Source organism: Erpetoichthys calabaricus, chromosome 2 (assembly GCF_900747795.2).
Source record: "Erpetoichthys calabaricus chromosome 2, fErpCal1.3, whole genome shotgun sequence".
Taxonomy (NCBI): Eukaryota; Metazoa; Chordata; class Cladistia; order Polypteriformes; family Polypteridae; genus Erpetoichthys; species Erpetoichthys calabaricus.
Window position 1 is genome coordinate 188,120,919 of NC_041395.2, and position 18,815 is coordinate 188,139,733.

Here is an 18,815-nt window from a genome sequence, read left to right on the forward strand (position 1 = left end):
ATCATCTACTGTTAAATTCTGCTCTGTACTTCTAAAATTTATATTTTTTATTTCTTACTATATTGAGGAATTGTTCTGTTCTGTGTACTGCATTGTATTGTATTGACCTCCTTCTTTTGACACCCACTGCACGCCCAACCTACCTGGAAAGGGGTCTCTCTTTGAACTGCCTTTCCCAAGGTTTCTTCCATTTTTTTTTTTTGGGAGTTTTTCCTTGTCTTCTTAGAGAGTCAAGGCTGGGGGGCTGTCAAGAGGCAGGGCCTGTTAAAGCCCATTGCGGCACTTCCTGTGTGATTTTGGGCTAAACAAAAATAAACTGTATTGTATTGTACTTGGGACAGGTTCCTGGAGCCAATTCCAATAGATACAGTAGGTCTTTAAGCAGTTTCATTTAATTTCAGTTTTTGCTGTGCAAAGTACTGCATGAAATCATAACTATAAAACAGGTTGTTGGACGGAACCAGCAATGAAAACAATAAAATTATCCGCAATTTATCAAATAATTAAAAAATGTATATTTTTATTCTATAATAGTAATAAATAGCCACTCACTACTCAAAACAGTTAAAGCACGAACGTCCTGGGGTCAAATCCGCCACCTCTCAACTTAGAGACAGCAATTTTTACCTCTATACCAGCCAAGCAGATATAATATATAATATACACATAATATAATATATGTGTGTGTGTGTTCCAAACACCTCCGTCACTAAGTCGTCGCAGATAAAGGCTTGAGGGATCTGAATAATATCTGGGTGAAGTCCATATGTATTGGTAAGGTTTCCATCTCCTAGCTGCAATAACCAATTGGTATATTCTGGATCTGGACATCGCATGTTTTGTACCAAATGTATTGTCTCAAAGTAATGCCAATTGTCTGCGTATTTCAAACTGGACTGAACAATAGCTGAACGCATGGCATGTGGAACAATAGCTAAGCATTGTCGAAAATCTCCTCCTAATAACTGTACTTTTCCTCCAAATGGAATATTATTATTCATTAACGTTTGGAGAAGTTTATCAATGGTGTTGAGTAAATGACTGGATGCCATTGTACATTCGTCTAAAATCAACAGTTTTGCAAGACGGATTTCTTGTGCATTGTTACTGTTCATTTTCATAGTTGATACCGATGTTTCCGTGATTGGGACTGGAAGTTTGAATAAGGAGTGACATGTGCGACCATTTATCAACCAATTAGCTGCTACTCCGGTTGTAGCTGATGTGATAATTAACTGTTGTTTTGCAGTAAAAAAATGTATAAGTGTTTCATAAAGGTATGTCTTTCCGCTTCCCCCAGGGCCGTCAAGAAAGTAGCATTTGGGTATCGGGCAGTCGTCTTCTGTGGCAAGAACAATCTTTCATCTAAAGGAGGCAGTCTAACCTGACCCTTTTGACAACAACGTGTAAACTCATTAGTTGTATTGCCAGTTGTTTCTTCAGGGAAGCGAAAGACAATGACAGCAAATGATATTCATTAATCCTAATGGATGTTCATTAATAGTGGACTCATTACAGAATGCGTTGTCAGCTAATTGGCGGAATTGTTTAGCGGCTGTTTGTCATTCCTTTCTTTGCCGTTTATCTATTGCCTCTGCTGTTTGAGAGGCGCGTTGTAGGCGCCTGCGTTCATTAATTGTATTCAGGCGGGCTCGTTTCTGTATGTCCGTTAGTTGAGATGTTTCGTTTTGGAGCCGTGACTCCTTTGGTTGCGTTGTTTGAGAAGCGCGTTGTAGGCGCCTATCGTTCATTGTTTTTATCCAGGCGGGCTCGTTTTTGTAGCCCCGTCAGTCGAGCTCTTTTTTGGAGCCGTGCCTGCTTTGCTTGCGGAATTTCAGACGCATGTTGTAGGCGCCTACGTTCATTGATTTTATCCAGGAAGGCTCGTTTTTGTATCTCCGTCAGTTGTGGTCTTTTGTTTTGGACCCGTGCCTGCTTTGCTTCCGCAGTTTCAGATGCACGTTGTAGGCGTCTATGTTCATTGTATTTGTCCACGTGGACTCGTTTTTTGTAGCTCCGTTAGTCGAGCTGTTTGGTTTTGGAGCCGAGACAGTTTTGCTTCTGCGGTTTCAGATGCGCATTGTAGGTGCCTACGTTTATTGTTTTTATCCATGCGGGCTCGTTTTTGTAGCTCCGTTAGTTGAGCTGGATCGTTTTGGAGCCGTGACCGTGACTCCATTAGTTATCCGTTGTCTACTGTTAGTAATATGGATAATTGCACTTACTGTTAATACGGAGCGTTTTCTGTGGTAGTACTGTTAATAACGCATCACTGTAATGTGATTCACATATGCTATATGGTTTGGACGTGTGAGGATGCCGTACGTTTAATACGGAGAGTTCGATTATTCTTATTACCTGGACCATGCTGTGTAGTTTGGACGTTTAGTTCAGAAGCGCATTGAAGGCGCCTGCGCCTTTCATACTTTCTCGCGCCTTCCGTACTCTCTTTGTGGACCTTTGCGGACTCCGTAGTGTCTTCCGTTTGACTCTGGGGTGTAGTGCAGAATCCTCTTTTCTGTGTGGCTGTGTCGTTAGTCGTTACCTATGGGCGCGTTGTTGCTTCATGTCTTATTTACGTTAGTTGAGCTCTTTCGTTTTTGAGCCATGACTCCTTCGTTAGTTGAGCTCTTTCGTTTTTGAGCTGTGACTCCTTCTTTCGCGGTGGATCAGACTTCGCTTGCGGTTTATGAGACGCACGCTGTAGGCGCCTGCACACTATGTCTCCTGCGTCCATCGCCGTGTACCTGCATCTGTGTCTTCTGGTTTACCATTCTCGGTTAGTAATATGGATATATATATATATATAATAAATATATAATTTGCAGCTGGAGATCCACAAAGGGAGAAAAATGAATCACGTATCATAAAGTAGTTTTTAATTCCTGAGCTTTCAACCCCTAAATACAAAATCAACAGGACATACATTTAACTGGGACAATGTACAAGTAAAATTTAAGGCCAGTACTAAAAGTGCCAGAGAGCGGGCCGAATCTTGGCTATCAAATGAGAATGCCATCAACAGACATTTGGACATAAATCCAGCATATGCAAACTTAAGAAGAACATGCTCATACATGCCCACACCTGCACATGAAATAGCCTTTGAGTCAATTGTCCAATTACTTTTGAGCCCCTGAAATAAAGGGATTGTGTTAAAAAATGCTTTAGTTGCCTCACATTTTTATGCAATCGTTTTGTTCACCCCACTGAATTAAAGCTGAAAGTCTGCACTTCAACTGCATCTGAATTGCTTCATTTAAAATTTTTTGTGGTAATGTACAGAACCAAAATTAGAAAAAAGTTCTCTGTCCAAATATTTATGGACCTAACTGTAATATTGTCAAACTACCTTAATCCAAATTAAGTTCTTAAAGCATACTCTTCAGCATTGGCTACAAGACAGGAACCAGCCCTAGATAGGACATTGATTCATCATATTCAAAATTAAGGGAACATATATACACACCAGCGTTATCAATCTGCTCACTGCTACATTATCAGTTCTGAACAATGAACATACAAATACCAAAGAGGTTTAGCACTACATTCACTGGTAATAAATGCTTTCATAATATCTTAAATGGATGAAACACTTAAAAAAAAATGGATATTTATAAGCAGCATACAATAAAACCGGCAACAACATGCACCTTTTGGGGTCAGACAGGGAAGGTCATGCATTTCTAAGATGGTAGAATTCTATAAGGAGCCAATAACACATATGATCAGAGTGGTGCATATAATGTTATTTTTCTTTATTTTCAGAAAGCATTTGATAAAGTCCCACATGAGAGATTGGGCATCAAACTAAAAGATGTGGGAATTCAGGATGCAGTGTGTGGATAATTGGCTAAAACCAAGGAGGCAGGAGTTATGTTCAAGGAACCTGACCAGATATGGGTGATGTTAAGAGTGATATCCATTAGGGGTCATTGCTAGGGCTGCAGTAATTTTTAATATATATGATAATGATAGAACTATAAACAACAGGCTGGTTATGTTTGCAGATGAAACTAAGATGAGTGGACTGATAGATAATCTAGAATCCATTGAATCATTATAGTATACAGCATACAGGCTTTAGTAAATTTCTGGGCAATGAAATTTAATGTCAAGTTCTCAGCACAATATATAAGATGCAAGTCAATGGTGATTATGCTTAAGTTTAGAATACATTAGTGGGGACACACCTGAAATGCTGTGTGCAGTGTTGGTCTCCCAGCTACAGAAAAGGCAAAGTAATGCTAGACAAATTCCAGAGAACAGTAACTGGAGTGATTTCAGGAATACAGGGGTTTAGTTATGAGGAAAGATTAAAGGAATTGACCCTTTTCAGTTTACGCAAAAGGAGATTAAGAAGTGATATGACTGAATTGTTTAAAAACTATGAAAGCTTTTTCTTCACACAGAAAACCATTGATACATGGAAAAAGTTACTAAGTAATGGGGTAGACATTAGGATTTTAGGGACCTTCAAAATTAGACTTGATGTTATTGTGGAGGAATTAAGTGGCTAGGATTGGAAAGCTTTGGTGGGCTGAATGCCCTGTTCTGTCAAAATATTTCAAATGTTGCAATGACATATGAACATAAGCAGTTTTACAAAGGAGTAGAGACCAGTCAGAGCATCAGACTCCTTTGGTTAGCTATTAGGTAAAATGTGTCAAATTATGCATTATGTTAAATGTGATGCAATATGACAAGGCAGCCATATGCTTCAAAAAGCTTCCTAAAATACACAGGGCAATCAATTTTAAGAGATGCCAGAAAAACAGAAAAGACTGACACTTTCTAACATGGCCACTGTAGAAACATGTGACCTTTCAAAGATGTTTATCAAAAGCCTAAATTTCAGATTCAGATCAGCTGGGCACATAAAATGATATATGAAATTGTTAATGATGACACTTTACATAGCTTTCTTCTTGTTTTATTTTGTTTGCATTCTGCAATTTTGCAGTGCTTCATTCAACTGGAAGTTAAACGACCTGGAAGGATCCTATGACATGAATGGCTTTTCAAACTTACACAGTGACTTGGCATCAATCATCAAAACACTTCAATCTTAAAAAGCAAAATGACACTTTTCAATCAGCTGAAACCATAAAGTATACAATAAACAGTTAATAAAACTACATAAAAATTACAATCCACATCATCAATCCACTATGATTTTTGTAGTCTGAGCATCTCGAACATCAAAAATACATGAAATGTATTTATTCACTTTTGCTTTGCTGCATGTGTGTTCTCTCACCAGCTGTGCACTTCATCAATGTCTGTCTCCCCAACTATCTTATGTGTCCTTTCACAACAAGTCAGGAGCTCCTGTCTCATTCTGTTTATACCTTGGTACAGAACAAGCTTGTTTTTTGACAAACAGCTTATTTGCCAGGCAAAGAAACGTGAAAATATTGTCAACAGCAACTTTTCTGACATTGCGTGGTAAGGCTCACAACTCCAGTCAAACACCTTCTATTCTTGGCAATCAAGTGTGATCTTTCTCCAAATCATAAACAACATCTAGTATACATAATTGTTGCTTACAATACATCAGCAACTATGCAAAATGAGATTCCAGACATCTCAGATTTGTGTGACTTTCATTTGAGGAACAACTCCTTACCAACGGGTATTTCTGCACTTGTAACACATATTGCAATACTGCTCAAAATATGTCAGTTATCTGCCAGTACATGGAGTATATAGCCAGCATCAGTTTTACAGCGAGAACAGAACATACAATATCGTACACTGTGGACAAAGCAATCCATGAGTGGATGTAGCTCACTTGCAATATTTTTACAGACAATGCAGCCCTGACAATATACACAAATACAAGAATACACAGTCCATTTTCTTTGCTTGTGCACGCATCTACAATCAAACCATGTATGTGAATAAATATGCGCAATAGTGTATGAAAATGAAATACATGCACCAGCATTTCAATATAGCTGTACTCAGATATTTTTTTCAGATACTTCGTATCTCAGAAACAAATGTTCAGTAACATGTAACAGCAGAAAGAAAGGATATGCCAGGTAAAAAGGATATGCAAAATAAGTGCGAGCAGGATGAAATAATCAATTTACACATGGGTACCAAGGTTTAATGGCATCCCTGTATTTATTATTAAACAAAAAAAAGAAAAATATCACCAACGATGTTCTCTGAATAGAATTTAAGAGGCATTTGAAGAACAATTAAGAAAATGTCAAAATAAAGAAGCATGACATGCACACCAATGAAAAATGAAATAAAGATTTAAAATCACAGCGACAACTGGCATTAGCCATGGTGCTTCTAGTGTTAACCTGCCTAGAGACTGGCAGAATCAGGTTCAAGGCAAAGATTAAACCCTGGAAGCTTCATCAGTCCATCATGTGAGACAGTAGTGCAGAAAAACACACTTATTCAGGATCAGGGGTAATATACTGAGACCTAAGACATTAGGAATCGGGAGGAAAACAGAGCTTTAAATTCAGAAACTTACACACATATATGAGGGGGGACCCAAAAATAACCAGAAATATTTTTAAAACGTGTTTAATTTAATTTTCTGTACAAACTACAATTAGTCTCCTTCAAAGTACTCTCCATTGGCGGAAATACACTTATCTAACCGTTTGTTTCATTGTTTGAAACATTTTTTAAATTCGTCTGAAGTAATGCCCATTAATGCTCTGGTCGTTTCTTGTTTTACCTCTTTCAAGTCTTTTTTCATCCGAGGGAACAAAAAGAAATCACACGGAGCTAAATCCGGTGAGTAGGGTGGGTGGTTCAGGGTTGTCATACCGTTTCTAATAATACGTTTCTGCAAAACTTTTTTCAAGAAGAAAACAAAATTTCACTGCTGCGCGTTGCTCATGATAATTGGCCATTGTAAAAAAACGACGCTTGCACAAAACTACTTTTACAAAAAAATTCACTGAACACAAGCACAACCTTCCAGACTGATGGCACTTGGCAGACTGACTTGTGATTCGTTCCACAACCCAAAACTATTCATATAAAAATGATTAATACAAAATATAAAGTAAAAATACATAAAACAAACTAACCTGCACTTTACATTTGAAAAGAATCATGGCTGGTGTGAGTGAGTTTCTAAACTTTTGTGGGATTCCACCCAACGGGACGACACACTGAAGAGCGTCCCAAAGCAATCACAGTCTCCCAGCGCTGTAGCAGTTCACTGTAAAAGTGAACCTGAAAAGATTGCGGACATGCTATAAGTGCCTGCCGTCGATGGGTGATACAAGGAACAAAGACTCAGACGGAGAATAGGAGACGATTGCCCACAATCCCGCAGCGAGAGAGAGAGAACCACCATCAGCTCAGTTGTGATTACATGATACTCAGCAGACAAAGCGTATACATACTACTCGTATTGCAAAATCTCGCTTGTTTATCAAGTCAAAATTTATTAAAAATTTTAGCTTGTCTTGCAAAACACTCATAAACCAAGTTATTTGCAAACCGAGGTTCCACTGTGTGTGTATATTTTATATAAACACAATATGTGCAGTTACAACATTCCAAATTTCAGTTTTTTTTTCTTCAAAAAATCAAAAAAGAAAATTAAGCAACAGAAGACTGAATGTAATTTTCTAAAATACCTATAGTGATCGACAAATTATGCCAATATCACCTATTTATATAAAAAAAAAAAAACACAAACACACACACACACAAATTCTCAATCCTAATACTTACAGCTCCTTTTCTAGTTGCTGCTGAATAAGTTTGGATGATTTAGACATGACAACATCTGAAAACAAAAAAACAAAAGTTAGTTTTATATATAATGCAATGCACTTTCAATTCCAATAAAAGGTGCATCCCAAAACATTAGCGCTTATATGGCAATACCTTATAAATACAACAGACAAACTGAAATAAGCAGTATTAATAAAGGAATGTTTAAGTAGAAGAAAATGTAAATAAAAAATGATGGTGCACAGTGTTCAGTTGACATCCTGGTTGCTCTGTTAAGATTGTGCATTAATTTAATCTTTTGGTTATTTTTCATCACATCGCTTGTACAAACTACCACCGCTTTGATTGTTTATGACAGGGGAACACTTTTAAAACACTGGGAACCAGTTTGCTCACCTATTTCGAGGTGATCTACCTATTGACCCGTCGTGTCCAGGCGAGATTCTCAGTGAGCTCCTATGTGGTGAGGGAACAATAACAACGGCACTACAGAAGCCAAAATGCAGCAATGGAGAAAGAAGCACTGCCGCAAACAGACTGAGGAATAAACCACATCATCCTCCTCTGCCCAGTATTCTGCTTGCAAATGTCCAATCACTCGAAAAATAGATGGATGATCTACGAGCAAGGATTAAATTCCAACGGGTCATCAGGACTGCAATGTTGTTTGACTGAAACATAGGTCTCACCTGGAATACCAGATCGAGCAGTAACCCCATCCAAGTGTTTCTCTGTCTTTTGGGTGGACAGAATGGCTAAATCCGGTAAAAGGTGGAGGTGTTTGTTTTATGATAAGAAAAAAAATAGTGCAATCCTAGGAACATCTCAACTCTTTCACATTCCTGCTCTGCTAATCTGGAACATCTGACACTCATCTGCTGCCCTCATTACTTGCCACTTAAGTTTTTTATTATCATTACCTCTCTCTTTCTCTGAGGCTAACGTAGATAAGGTAGATAAGATTGTCTAGACTCCACAATGTTCTCAGTGAACATCTAAACAAGCACCTGGACACACTGTTTGTTGTGGCTTTTTAAATAAATAGCTGCACTCGCAGCTGTAAGGATAATGGGGCAGCTCAGAAAATTCAAGGTCTCACCAATTATTTTGAAAACTTTTTACACTGGCACCATAGAAAGCTTCCTAATATAGTGTTGCAAATCATGGTTGGGGAATTGCAGAGTCAGAGATTGCAAAGCCCAGTAGAGTGTGGTGCGTTCAGCAAAACGCATCTGAAGGTTGGCAGTACTCTCTCTGCAGGACATCTACACCAAGCACTGTAGAACCAGGGCAATTAAAATAAAAAATTTTATAAAAATGTTACTGTATAGCTACAATACTATTCCCTGAATATGTAGTTGTTTACCTACACATTATATATAAAAAGTAAAATTACGCATTTCACAGATTTTGTTAGTTAATGAGAGCAACAGGACTACAGGAAAACCTGAGATTGCGAGTAACTTGGTCTGCGAGTGTTTTGCAAGAGAAGCAAAAATATTTTAAAAAATTTTAACTTAATACACGAGCTAGGTCTTGCAATACGAGTAGTACTAGCGGCGTGCCTCACTTGTATAGTCAACATCAGTACGAGTGTACACTGTTTACTATAGCATTGTGACCGTGTGTGTGTGTGTGTGTGTAAATGCATGAACAAGGTATGCGAGTGGCTGACATTGCAAGATTTTATAACAAGTCTACGTCAACGATTTGCTCAATGTTAAAAGACAAAAGAAGAAACAAGGAGGCTAGATGCAGAAAAAGGAGTCAAGAGAGTATCAAAGCAATGGGCACGTGTTCTGGAAGATGTAGAAAAGTTAGTTGCTACTGATTTATCCAAACGAGAAACAACAGGTGATACTGTTACCGAGAACTTAATCTGTGAGAAGGCAAAAACCTTGTATGGTGACCTCTTAAGTAAACTGACACGTACGTTGACAGAAAATGAAGGCAGCTTCAAGGCGAGCAGGGGATGGTTTGAAAACTTTAAGAGGAGAAGTGGCATCCATAGTATTGTGAGGCACGGATAGGCTGCGAGTTTTGATGCTAAGGTAGCTCAGGCATTCACTGCCGAGTTCCAGAAGCTCATGGGTTCTGAGTGTTACCTGCCACAGCAAGTTTTTAACTGCGATGAGACGGGGCTGTTTTTTGGAAAAAGATACCAAAAAGGACCTATATTATAGCAGAAGAGAATGCAATGCCCGGTCACAAGCCCATGAAAGACCGTTTCACCCTCTTGTTGTGTGCTAATGCAAGCGGGAATTTCAAACTCAAGCCCCTGCTCGTGTATCATTCCGAGAATCCACGAGCCTTCAAGATATTCAAGGTGCAGAAGAACCAGTTAAACGTTATGTGGAGGTCCAACAGCAAGGCTTGGGTCACTCGTATCTTGTTCGCTGAGTGGATCAATGAGGTCTTCGGTCCTGCAGTGAAGAAATACCTTTAAGAAAAAAATCTGCCACTCACAGTCTTGCTGGTTATGGATAATACTTCTGCTCATCCTCTAGGCCTTGAGGACAACTTACTGGAGGAATTTGAGTTCATTAAGGTCAAGTTCCTTCCTCCCAACACCACTCTAGCCAATGGATCATCAGGTCATTTCAAACTTTAAAAAGCTTTACACCAAAGCACTATTTCAGCGATGCTTTGAGGTGACTGAAGGAACAAACCTTACCCTCCGAGTGTTTTGGAAAAATTATTTCCACATCGTGAACTGCCTCAAGATCATCGATAAAGCTTGGGATGAGGTCTCCAAGAGAACCATCAATTCTGCTTGGAGAAAACTGTGGTCTGATTGTGTTCTTGGTCATGACTTTGAGGGGTTTGCTCATGACCAGGAGCCGCCAGTTGTCAATGAAATTCTGTCCTTGGGGAAGACCATGGGACCGTTCTTCAAGACCGGTCAAGAGCTGGTGGAGGAACATGGCCAGGAGCTGACCACCGATGAACTGATGGATCTGCATCGTGAGAAACAGCAAGAGGTTATGGGGGAGATCTTGTCTGAGGAGGAGGAGAAAAAGACGGAGGAATCCCTCACTTCAAATGAGATTGGGGAAATGTGTAAAATGTGGGAAAGAGTGCAAAATTTTGTAGAAAAGCACCACCCAAACAAGGCTGTAGCAGTGCGAGCAATGAATCTGCTTAACGACAATGCAATGTTACATTTCCGCAAAATCCTCAAAAGGAGGCAATGTCATTGGATAGGTTTCTTGTTAAAGTTGCAAGAAAAGAAGAAGATTCCAGTGAGCCAACGGATAGCAGTGATTCCGTTATAGTCAAAGTTGTCCTACACAATAACCCTCCACCCCCTCTCCCTCACTCCAGCCACGATTCTTTTCAAAGGTAAAGTGCAGATCAATTTGTTTTATGTATTTTTACTTTATACTGTATTTTGTATTAATCATTTTTATATAAATATTTTTGGGTTGTGGAATGAATCATTTGAGTTTCCATCATTTCTTATGGGAAATTCGCTTTGGTATACAAGTGCTTTGGATTACAAGCATGTTTCTCAAAAGAATTATGCCTGCAAACCAAGGCACCACTGTATTTGCAAAAGTTTAGGCATCCATTCAGTTGTAAGGTCTCAGAACTCGTCAGGTTCTGAGTCTGGTCTGTTATGTCAGCTGATGGTAATTATTGAGCTTAACCAATTCCCAGACTCTTCAAACATTGTGCAACACTGAACAAACATGAGTTCTTGACAGGATCTGAAAATTAAACTAAAAAATAAATACAAACTAGGGTAAGGCTATTAAAAGATACCAAAGTGTGTTCAGCTAGTAAATTTTAGCTTGAAATGTCATTAAGAAATGGCAGTTAAAGGGATCATTAACAGATGGATAGACATAAACCCACATACCTTGTTTGTTGCAGGCAACTGCCAATGCAATACCATTCTTTTCAATGATATCATCTGTTAATACAATGTATAAGAGCTCTGCTACATCTCTAACTTCTTTTTGAAATATGGCACTGTCCACAACAAAAATGATAGCCCTATAACCAAAGAAAACAGCGCCAGTTAAGGTTTATTGTAAATTAAACATAGAAAGTGTGACTAATTTGAAATCTGAGTTTTTCCCTCCAATTAAGTTCATTTTTACATAGTACAGTGATCCCTCGCTATATCGCGCTTCGCCTTTCGCGGCTTCACTCTATCGCGGATTTTATATGTAAGCCTATCTAAGTATATATCGCGGATTTTTTGCTGGTTCGCGGATTTCTGAGGACAATGGGTCTTTTAATTTCTGGTACATGCTTCCTCAGGTGGTTTGCCCAGTTGATTTCATACAAGGGACGCTATTGGCAGATGGCTGAGAAGCTACCCAACTTACTTCTCTTTCTCTCTCTCTTGCGCTGACTTTCTCTGATCCGGACGTAGGGGGTGTGAGCAGGGGGGCTGTTCGCACACCTAGACGATACGGACGCTCGTCTAAAAATGCTGAAAGATTATCTTCACGTTGCTACCTTCTGTGTGCAGCTGCTTCGTGAAGCGACATGCTGCACGGTGCTTTGCAAACTTAAAAGATCAAAGGGCACGTATTGATTTTTGACTTTGTTTTTCTCTCTCTCTCTCTCTCCCTGCTCCTGACGGAGGGGGTGTGAGCTGCCGCCTTCAACAGCTTTGTACCGGCGGTGCTTCGCATACTTAAAAGCCAAACAGCCCTATTGATTTGTTTGCTTTCCTCTCTTGCCTGAAGAAGGGGCCTGAGTTGCGTCGAAAGCTTGCATATTGTAATCTTTTTAGTTAGCCAATAAAAGGTGTCATTTTGCTTGGCTTTTCTCTAGTCTGTTTCTGACAGTCTGTGCTCCTGACGCGCACTCCTTTGAAGAGGAAGATATGTTTGCATTCTTTTAATTGTGAGACGGAACTGTCATCTCTGTCTTGTCATGGAGCACAGTTTAAACTTTTGAAAAAGAGACAAATGTTTGTTTGCAGTGTTTGAATAACGTTCCTGTCTCTCTACAACCTCCTGTGTTTCTGCGCAAATCTGTGACCCAAGCATGACAATATGAAAATAACCATATAAACATATGGTTTCTACTTCGGGGATTTTATTTCGCGGGTGGGTCTGGAACGCAACCCCCGCGATGGAGGAGGGATTACTGTATTAACCACTGACAATCTGAGAGTATTGTACATATACAAAAATATACACATCCACCTCTATTCGTTTTCTTCTTAGCCTAGTTTCTCCAATACAATTAAAATTCAGTTGGACCAGATTTTAAAATCAAGAAATTTAGCTGGGCCAAACATTTTCAGCAGCCAGTAAGCAGTAATAAATTTTAAACCAACACAAATGAATGTATTGAAAAACAAGTAATATTTATGTATCGTTTCCCTTTTAAATTTGGTCACATCTCACACAGGCAAGTCAAAAAGTGCCTAAAACAATAAAAAAGCTAAAACAGCAAAGAATCTGAAGTAGTAACAATAATTATCTTCCACTTTTGAAACAATAATAAGAAGAAGAAGAAAAAAAAAAAAATTTTTGGTCATAGCTGATCTAGGCACATCTCAAAGTGCATAAAACAAAATAATGCGTATTAACAGTAATATTTGTTTCGGTTTACAAACAAAAAAAATATTGTAGTCATATCACAAAGTGCATTTAACAGAATTAAAAAGAACTACTCAATGCTATCAAAGCTTTCAAAAGCACAAACCCATAAAAAGTGGTAACAGTAACTAACACACATGAATACAACATCTACTGCACACCGAGGGAACATGCGTTCATTTTAAATCACCGCATGTGTGATTAGGCTTGGCTTTCTTGAGCATCGAGCTACTGCACAGGCATTGTGGGTGGAGTCTTGTCGGAAAGCAGTTTGTGAGGGCTCCTCCCTAGAGAGAGCTGAGTGACAGGAGCAGGGATAATTAACAGTGCTTCTGGGCAAATAAAACGGTGTAGTTGGCAAGAAAAAGCATTGAAGCTAGGTTGGAAGACAGCATCAGGGTGAGAAAGGAGCGAATGCTTAAAGTGCAGCTGAGAGGCAGACAGGCCATAGTAAGCAATCTGTTTTTATAATTCTGGTGGAGTCCCCTTGACCCAGACAATGCGTGGCAGTAGGGCACGGTTTATATTGCAGCACACCATCTCAAAAGGTCAGTCGGCACCTTGAACTCTTCCCCAGAAAAGTGGCTCCTGTGTGTCTTATTCGAGAGGTTGTCAACAAGTTCAAGTATGAATTTCACATGAGGGGGGCACTTCCTTTGCTCTGGTGGATAAATGCCCTTCTGTTGCAACAAACAGTTCTCTGGCAAAACCCATCACCTCTGGGGACAGAGCAAATCCATCCAATTGACGAGCAAAGTTCTCTTTCAGCCTTGCAATGAAATCTGTCATCACATTCGTGATTTGTGCTGGGGAATGAGATGCATTTACAGAGTGTCGGAAAATGCAGCATTTGGCTTGTGCTCAGGTCAGCTGCAAAAAGGTCCAGTTTGATTTGGAATGCGTGCATCTGTTCCACAAGTTCAATGATAGTTTGTCTCTGCCTTGTATTGCCACATTTAGATCATTCAGGTGATTGAATATGTTGCTCACAAATCAGACATCGGCCATGAAGTTATCGTCCAGTATGCAATTCAGGTGTGTTTGTCTTTTTTTTTTTGCTTGCTGCTGCAGGGGAAATATCCTCTCTGAGATCACAGAAACGCTTCAGTGATTTGCCTTTGGACAGCCACCAGACAAGATTGTGCAAAAGCTGGTTGTGGTGCTCAGTAGACATTTCTGACAGCAGTATGTGGAATAAGTAGTGCTGGAGGCTTGATGGGGAGCGAAAAAAAATTAACTGTAGCCAAGACACTGTCTATTGTCATTTTTAGCTCTCTGCTTAGTTTTGCGCACAACACTGTCTGATGCACAATGCAATGTAAGTAGATAATCTGAGGTGCAACAGCAGACCAACTTGTTCAGCGAGGTACCCTACTGATTCGAACTTGCTATTCCACCTGGTGTTTCCTGCCTCAGGGGTTCCTGGAATGCTTCTTGAAGAGGTCAGACTTTACCCACATCACTAGTGATGCAGCCTCACTAAAGTATTTATAATGCTGCCAGGTCTCTCCCACTAAACCGATGACATGACACAAACAGGCTGAATGTACACTTTTAGGTATAACCCCTTTAAAAACCTCCTGGTATGCTTTCAGACAGTATGATGCATCGTCTGTCAAGTCAAGTTGGGGAGCATGCACTGGTACAGTGTGTTGACGCACCCACTACACGACAAAACAACTCGGGATCCCGGTTTGCCACCCCCAAGGCAGACACGCGGTCCAGTCTCACCCTCTGGAAATGACCCTCTATCTGCTGTAGCCAGGTGTTACGTGGGCGACTCCTTGGCCTGGTCCAGCCACTCGGGTCCCCAACAATGAGGATCTTACGAGCAGGATCACCCTCTGGGAAACGCGCCACATGGCAGTAGTGCCGTAATTGACGCTCCCTCACAATGCTGGTAATGTGCCTCATTCGGAACTCCATGAGCAACTGCTCATTTGACACAAAGTTAAACCAACAGTACACAAGGATTTTCCGGAGACACACAGTACCAAAGGAGTCCAGTCTTCGTCTCAGGTCACTGGATAGCATCCATGTCTCGCAACCATATTGCAAGACAGGAAGCACCAGGACTCTAAAGACTTGGACCTTCGTCCTTTTGCATAGATATCGGGAGCACCACACTCCCCTTTCCAGCAACCTCATGACCCCCCCCATGCTCTCCCAATCTGTCTACTGACTTCATAGGAAGAGTCACCAGAGACATGAATGTCACTGCCAAGGTAAGTAAACCTCTTGATGAGGTTGACACTCTCTCCGCAGACAGACACAGCTGATGGCTGTGCCCAAGAGGTCATTAAAGGCCTAGATCTTGGTTTTTATCCAGGACACTCGCAAGTCCAAACACTCAGACTTCTCACTCAGTCTCTCAAGCACACCGATCAGAGCCTCCATTGACTCCGCGAAGATCACAGCATTGCCAGCAAAGTCAAGATCCGTGAATCTTTCTTCATCAACAGATGCCCCACAGCCGCTGGATCCCACAACCTTGCCCAACACCCAGTCCATACAAGCATTGAACAGAGTAGGAGCAAGAGCACACCTGATGAACCCTAGAATCAACTAGGAAAAACACAGAGATTCTGCCTCCATTCTGCAGAGCACTCACAGTACCAGTGTACAGGTAACAGTGTACATCCCGCGAACCCTCAGAATGTCCCACAGGGCAGCTCGATCAACTGAGTCGAATGCTTTGCGAAAAATCGACAAAGGATGCAAAGAATCTCTGCCGATAATCGTGTTTGCGCTCCATGAGAACCCTCAGTGCCAGGATGTGGCTGATGGTAGACTTCTTAGGCGTAAAACCAGACTGTTCTGGTCGCTGGTAGGTGAGCAAGTGATCACGGATCCTGTTGAGGACGACCCTAACAAGGACCTTACCCGGCACCGAGAGCAGTGTTATCCCCCTGTAGTTACTGCAATCCAGGCGATCACCCTCTCCTTTCCAGATAGTGCTCCTTATCCCATCCCAAGTCCCATTTTCCAGTCATTTGGGATGATGCCAGTCTCCCAAATGGAAGCAACGATTGCTTGCAATGCCAGGACGACAGCCTTACCACCAGCCTGGAGTAGTTCACCCCAGATACCTGCATCCTTTCCCCCCCCCTCAGCTGGTTCACCACCTGTGCAATCTCAGTGAGAGTGGGTGGTTCAGAGCTAATTGGAGGATCAGCCTCAAGAACTGTGAAGCCAGATATATCCAACGTCCTAGCCGGATGATCAAAGTAGCCAGCCCAACAGGTCACAACTGCAGTCTCATTCGTAAGGACCGTTCCATCAGCTGCCATCTCCAAGAAACAGATTTAGATGTGCGTAATGCTTCGATTCCTCTGTAAGCAGGACATGGGTCGCTAGCAGGCCACTGGTGTGAATGTCTCGGACCAAGCAATCAAAAACAGATTTCATGAGGGTGACCTGAGGGCCTGATGTCCTCTAGTGGGCCCTGTGCTCACTGCCCGTTACTGTGGAGCTCAATTGGCATTTACCATAGAATACCAGAATTGGCTGGTCCACCACTGACGCCCTGTGCTTTACACAGATCAGAGCAGGTTCACCCTGAGCACATGTGACAGACGTGAAAGGGTCTGGAGAAGCTGTGGAGAATGTTATGCTGCCTGTAACATCGTTCAGCATGACCAGTTTAGTTTGGTGGTGGGTCAGTGATAGTCTGGGGACACATATCCATGGAGGGATGCACAGACCTTTACAGGCTAGACAACGGCACCTTGACTGCCATTAGGTATTGGGATGAAATCTTTGGACCCTGTGTCAGACCCTATGCTGGTGCAGTGGGTCCTGGGTTCCTTTTGGTGCAGGACAATGTCCGGCCTCATATGGTGAGTGTGTGCAGGCAGTTCCTGGAGAATGAAGGAATTGATACCACTGACTGGCTACCACGCTTGCCTGACTTAAATCCAACAGAACACCTCTGGGACATTATGTTTTGGTCCACCTCAGATTTTTCCAGGAGCTCAGTGATGCCCTGGTCCAGATCTGAGAGGAGAATCCCCCAGGACACCATCCATCGTCTCATTGGATGCATGCCCCAACGTTGTCAGGTATGCATACAAGCATGAGGGGGCAATACAAACTACGGAGTATGATTTTAAATTGCTGCTCCTTAATTTGCCCCATGTACTACACAGTTTAAAATTACATATCACACAATTCAGACGTGATTAAAGTGCACATTGCAGAGTTATTTGCAGACATTTTCGTCATAACATTTAGAAATTACAACACTTTTAGTTGGTCCCCCCCCATTTTAGGGCACAATAATTAAAGTAGTTAAAGCCAGGTACTGCTTGAACAAGCATACTTGATTATGTTTTTCAAGTATAAAAGCAGAGCCAGTAGCATCCTGAAAAAAGACCCCTGTCATGAATTCACAGAAGCAACTGTTATTGTTCATCAGTCTAGGTAAAGTTATAAAATGTATTGCTTGTGAAATAAAAAATGAAAAGGTTAAATGATATGCTTTACCAGCTACAGAGAACATGCAAAGTGTAAGAAACATTTATGCTTCCAAGCAAGGGAAATTCCACAGCCATATAACGGGAATATAAAACACTGACAAAATAGGGCTAGACACTCACTGCAAGCGACATGACCTTTAAAAACTTCACACTGTGCTACTTTTAAAACCTGCAAGTAGTAATCTAAAGTACCTAACCTTTAACAGAATTACCTGGCAGCAGATTTAAACTTCTCCAAAAATTGCAGCCTAAGACTCTCGTGACCAGGAATGTCAATCAAAGTCAAAGTAGAATTCTGAAATTACAATATTTACAATATATCAGTCCAAAAAAAAAAAATGAAATGTTTTTACAGAAATAAATTTCGTATGTTAAAGGCTAGTTGTGGTCCTAAACATAAATTAATAAAAGAAGCAAAACACATTTTTGCTAAATATTTATATCATTTATAAATTTCATCATACATTACTTACCTTGTCACCTGTAACTCTGTATGATGCTGAGCTATCCGTGATGGATGTCTGAGTGTGCTTAAATTTACCAGATATTAACTGTAAGGAAAAAAAAAAAAAAGGTAAATACTGTTATTAGAAAAAGTACACATTTCTCATTATGTCAAATAGTGCAGTGCCTACAGGTTACAGATGTGCTGTATATTGCCTATACCAGTATAGGTTTCACACAATAATAAGGACTTTTAGTTTTAAACGGTATTTAATGGGAGTTTACAATCTTTATACTTACTTGTCAATCTTAAATCTATTAATAAAATATTGGCGTTTCAGCTGCAAGACCAGAGAAATAACACAGCTGCATTAAGGTACATAGCTACTTAAATACAACTACTACTAAGAGAATAATAATAACCTGACTTTGCTGTCTATGCACGACTCAAACTCGGCAGCTTACAACATGCTTTTGCAACAGAGAAACTATGAAGTCAAATGAATTAACATGGAAATTGGTTAAATGCGTATCAATAGACTATGCTGAAACAGTTGGTGGTGATGGTGCGGAAGATGAAAATATCAGCTAACAATATTCC

At 40.5% G+C, this 18,815-nt stretch overlaps 1 protein-coding gene across 2 annotated transcripts in view; it reads right to left on the reverse strand.

Moving 5' to 3' along the window:
• The window catches only part of srprb (SRP receptor subunit beta), a 120,071-nt gene that overhangs the window by 8,126 nt on the left and 93,130 nt on the right, over positions 1 to 18,815 (reverse strand). The window contains exons 3-6 of one of the 2 annotated variants that reach the window (XM_051922061.1): positions 18,244 to 18,321; positions 17,983 to 18,065; positions 11,588 to 11,724; positions 7,723 to 7,777 (exon numbers count right to left, since the gene is read on the reverse strand). In XM_051922061.1, the coding sequence (XP_051778021.1) occupies positions 7,723 to 7,777; positions 11,588 to 11,724; positions 17,983 to 18,065; positions 18,244 to 18,321 (353 nt within the window). The remainder of the gene's footprint in view (positions 1 to 7,722; positions 7,778 to 11,587; positions 11,725 to 17,982; positions 18,066 to 18,243; positions 18,322 to 18,815) is intronic. The other variant, XM_051922062.1, reaches the window with a different exon arrangement.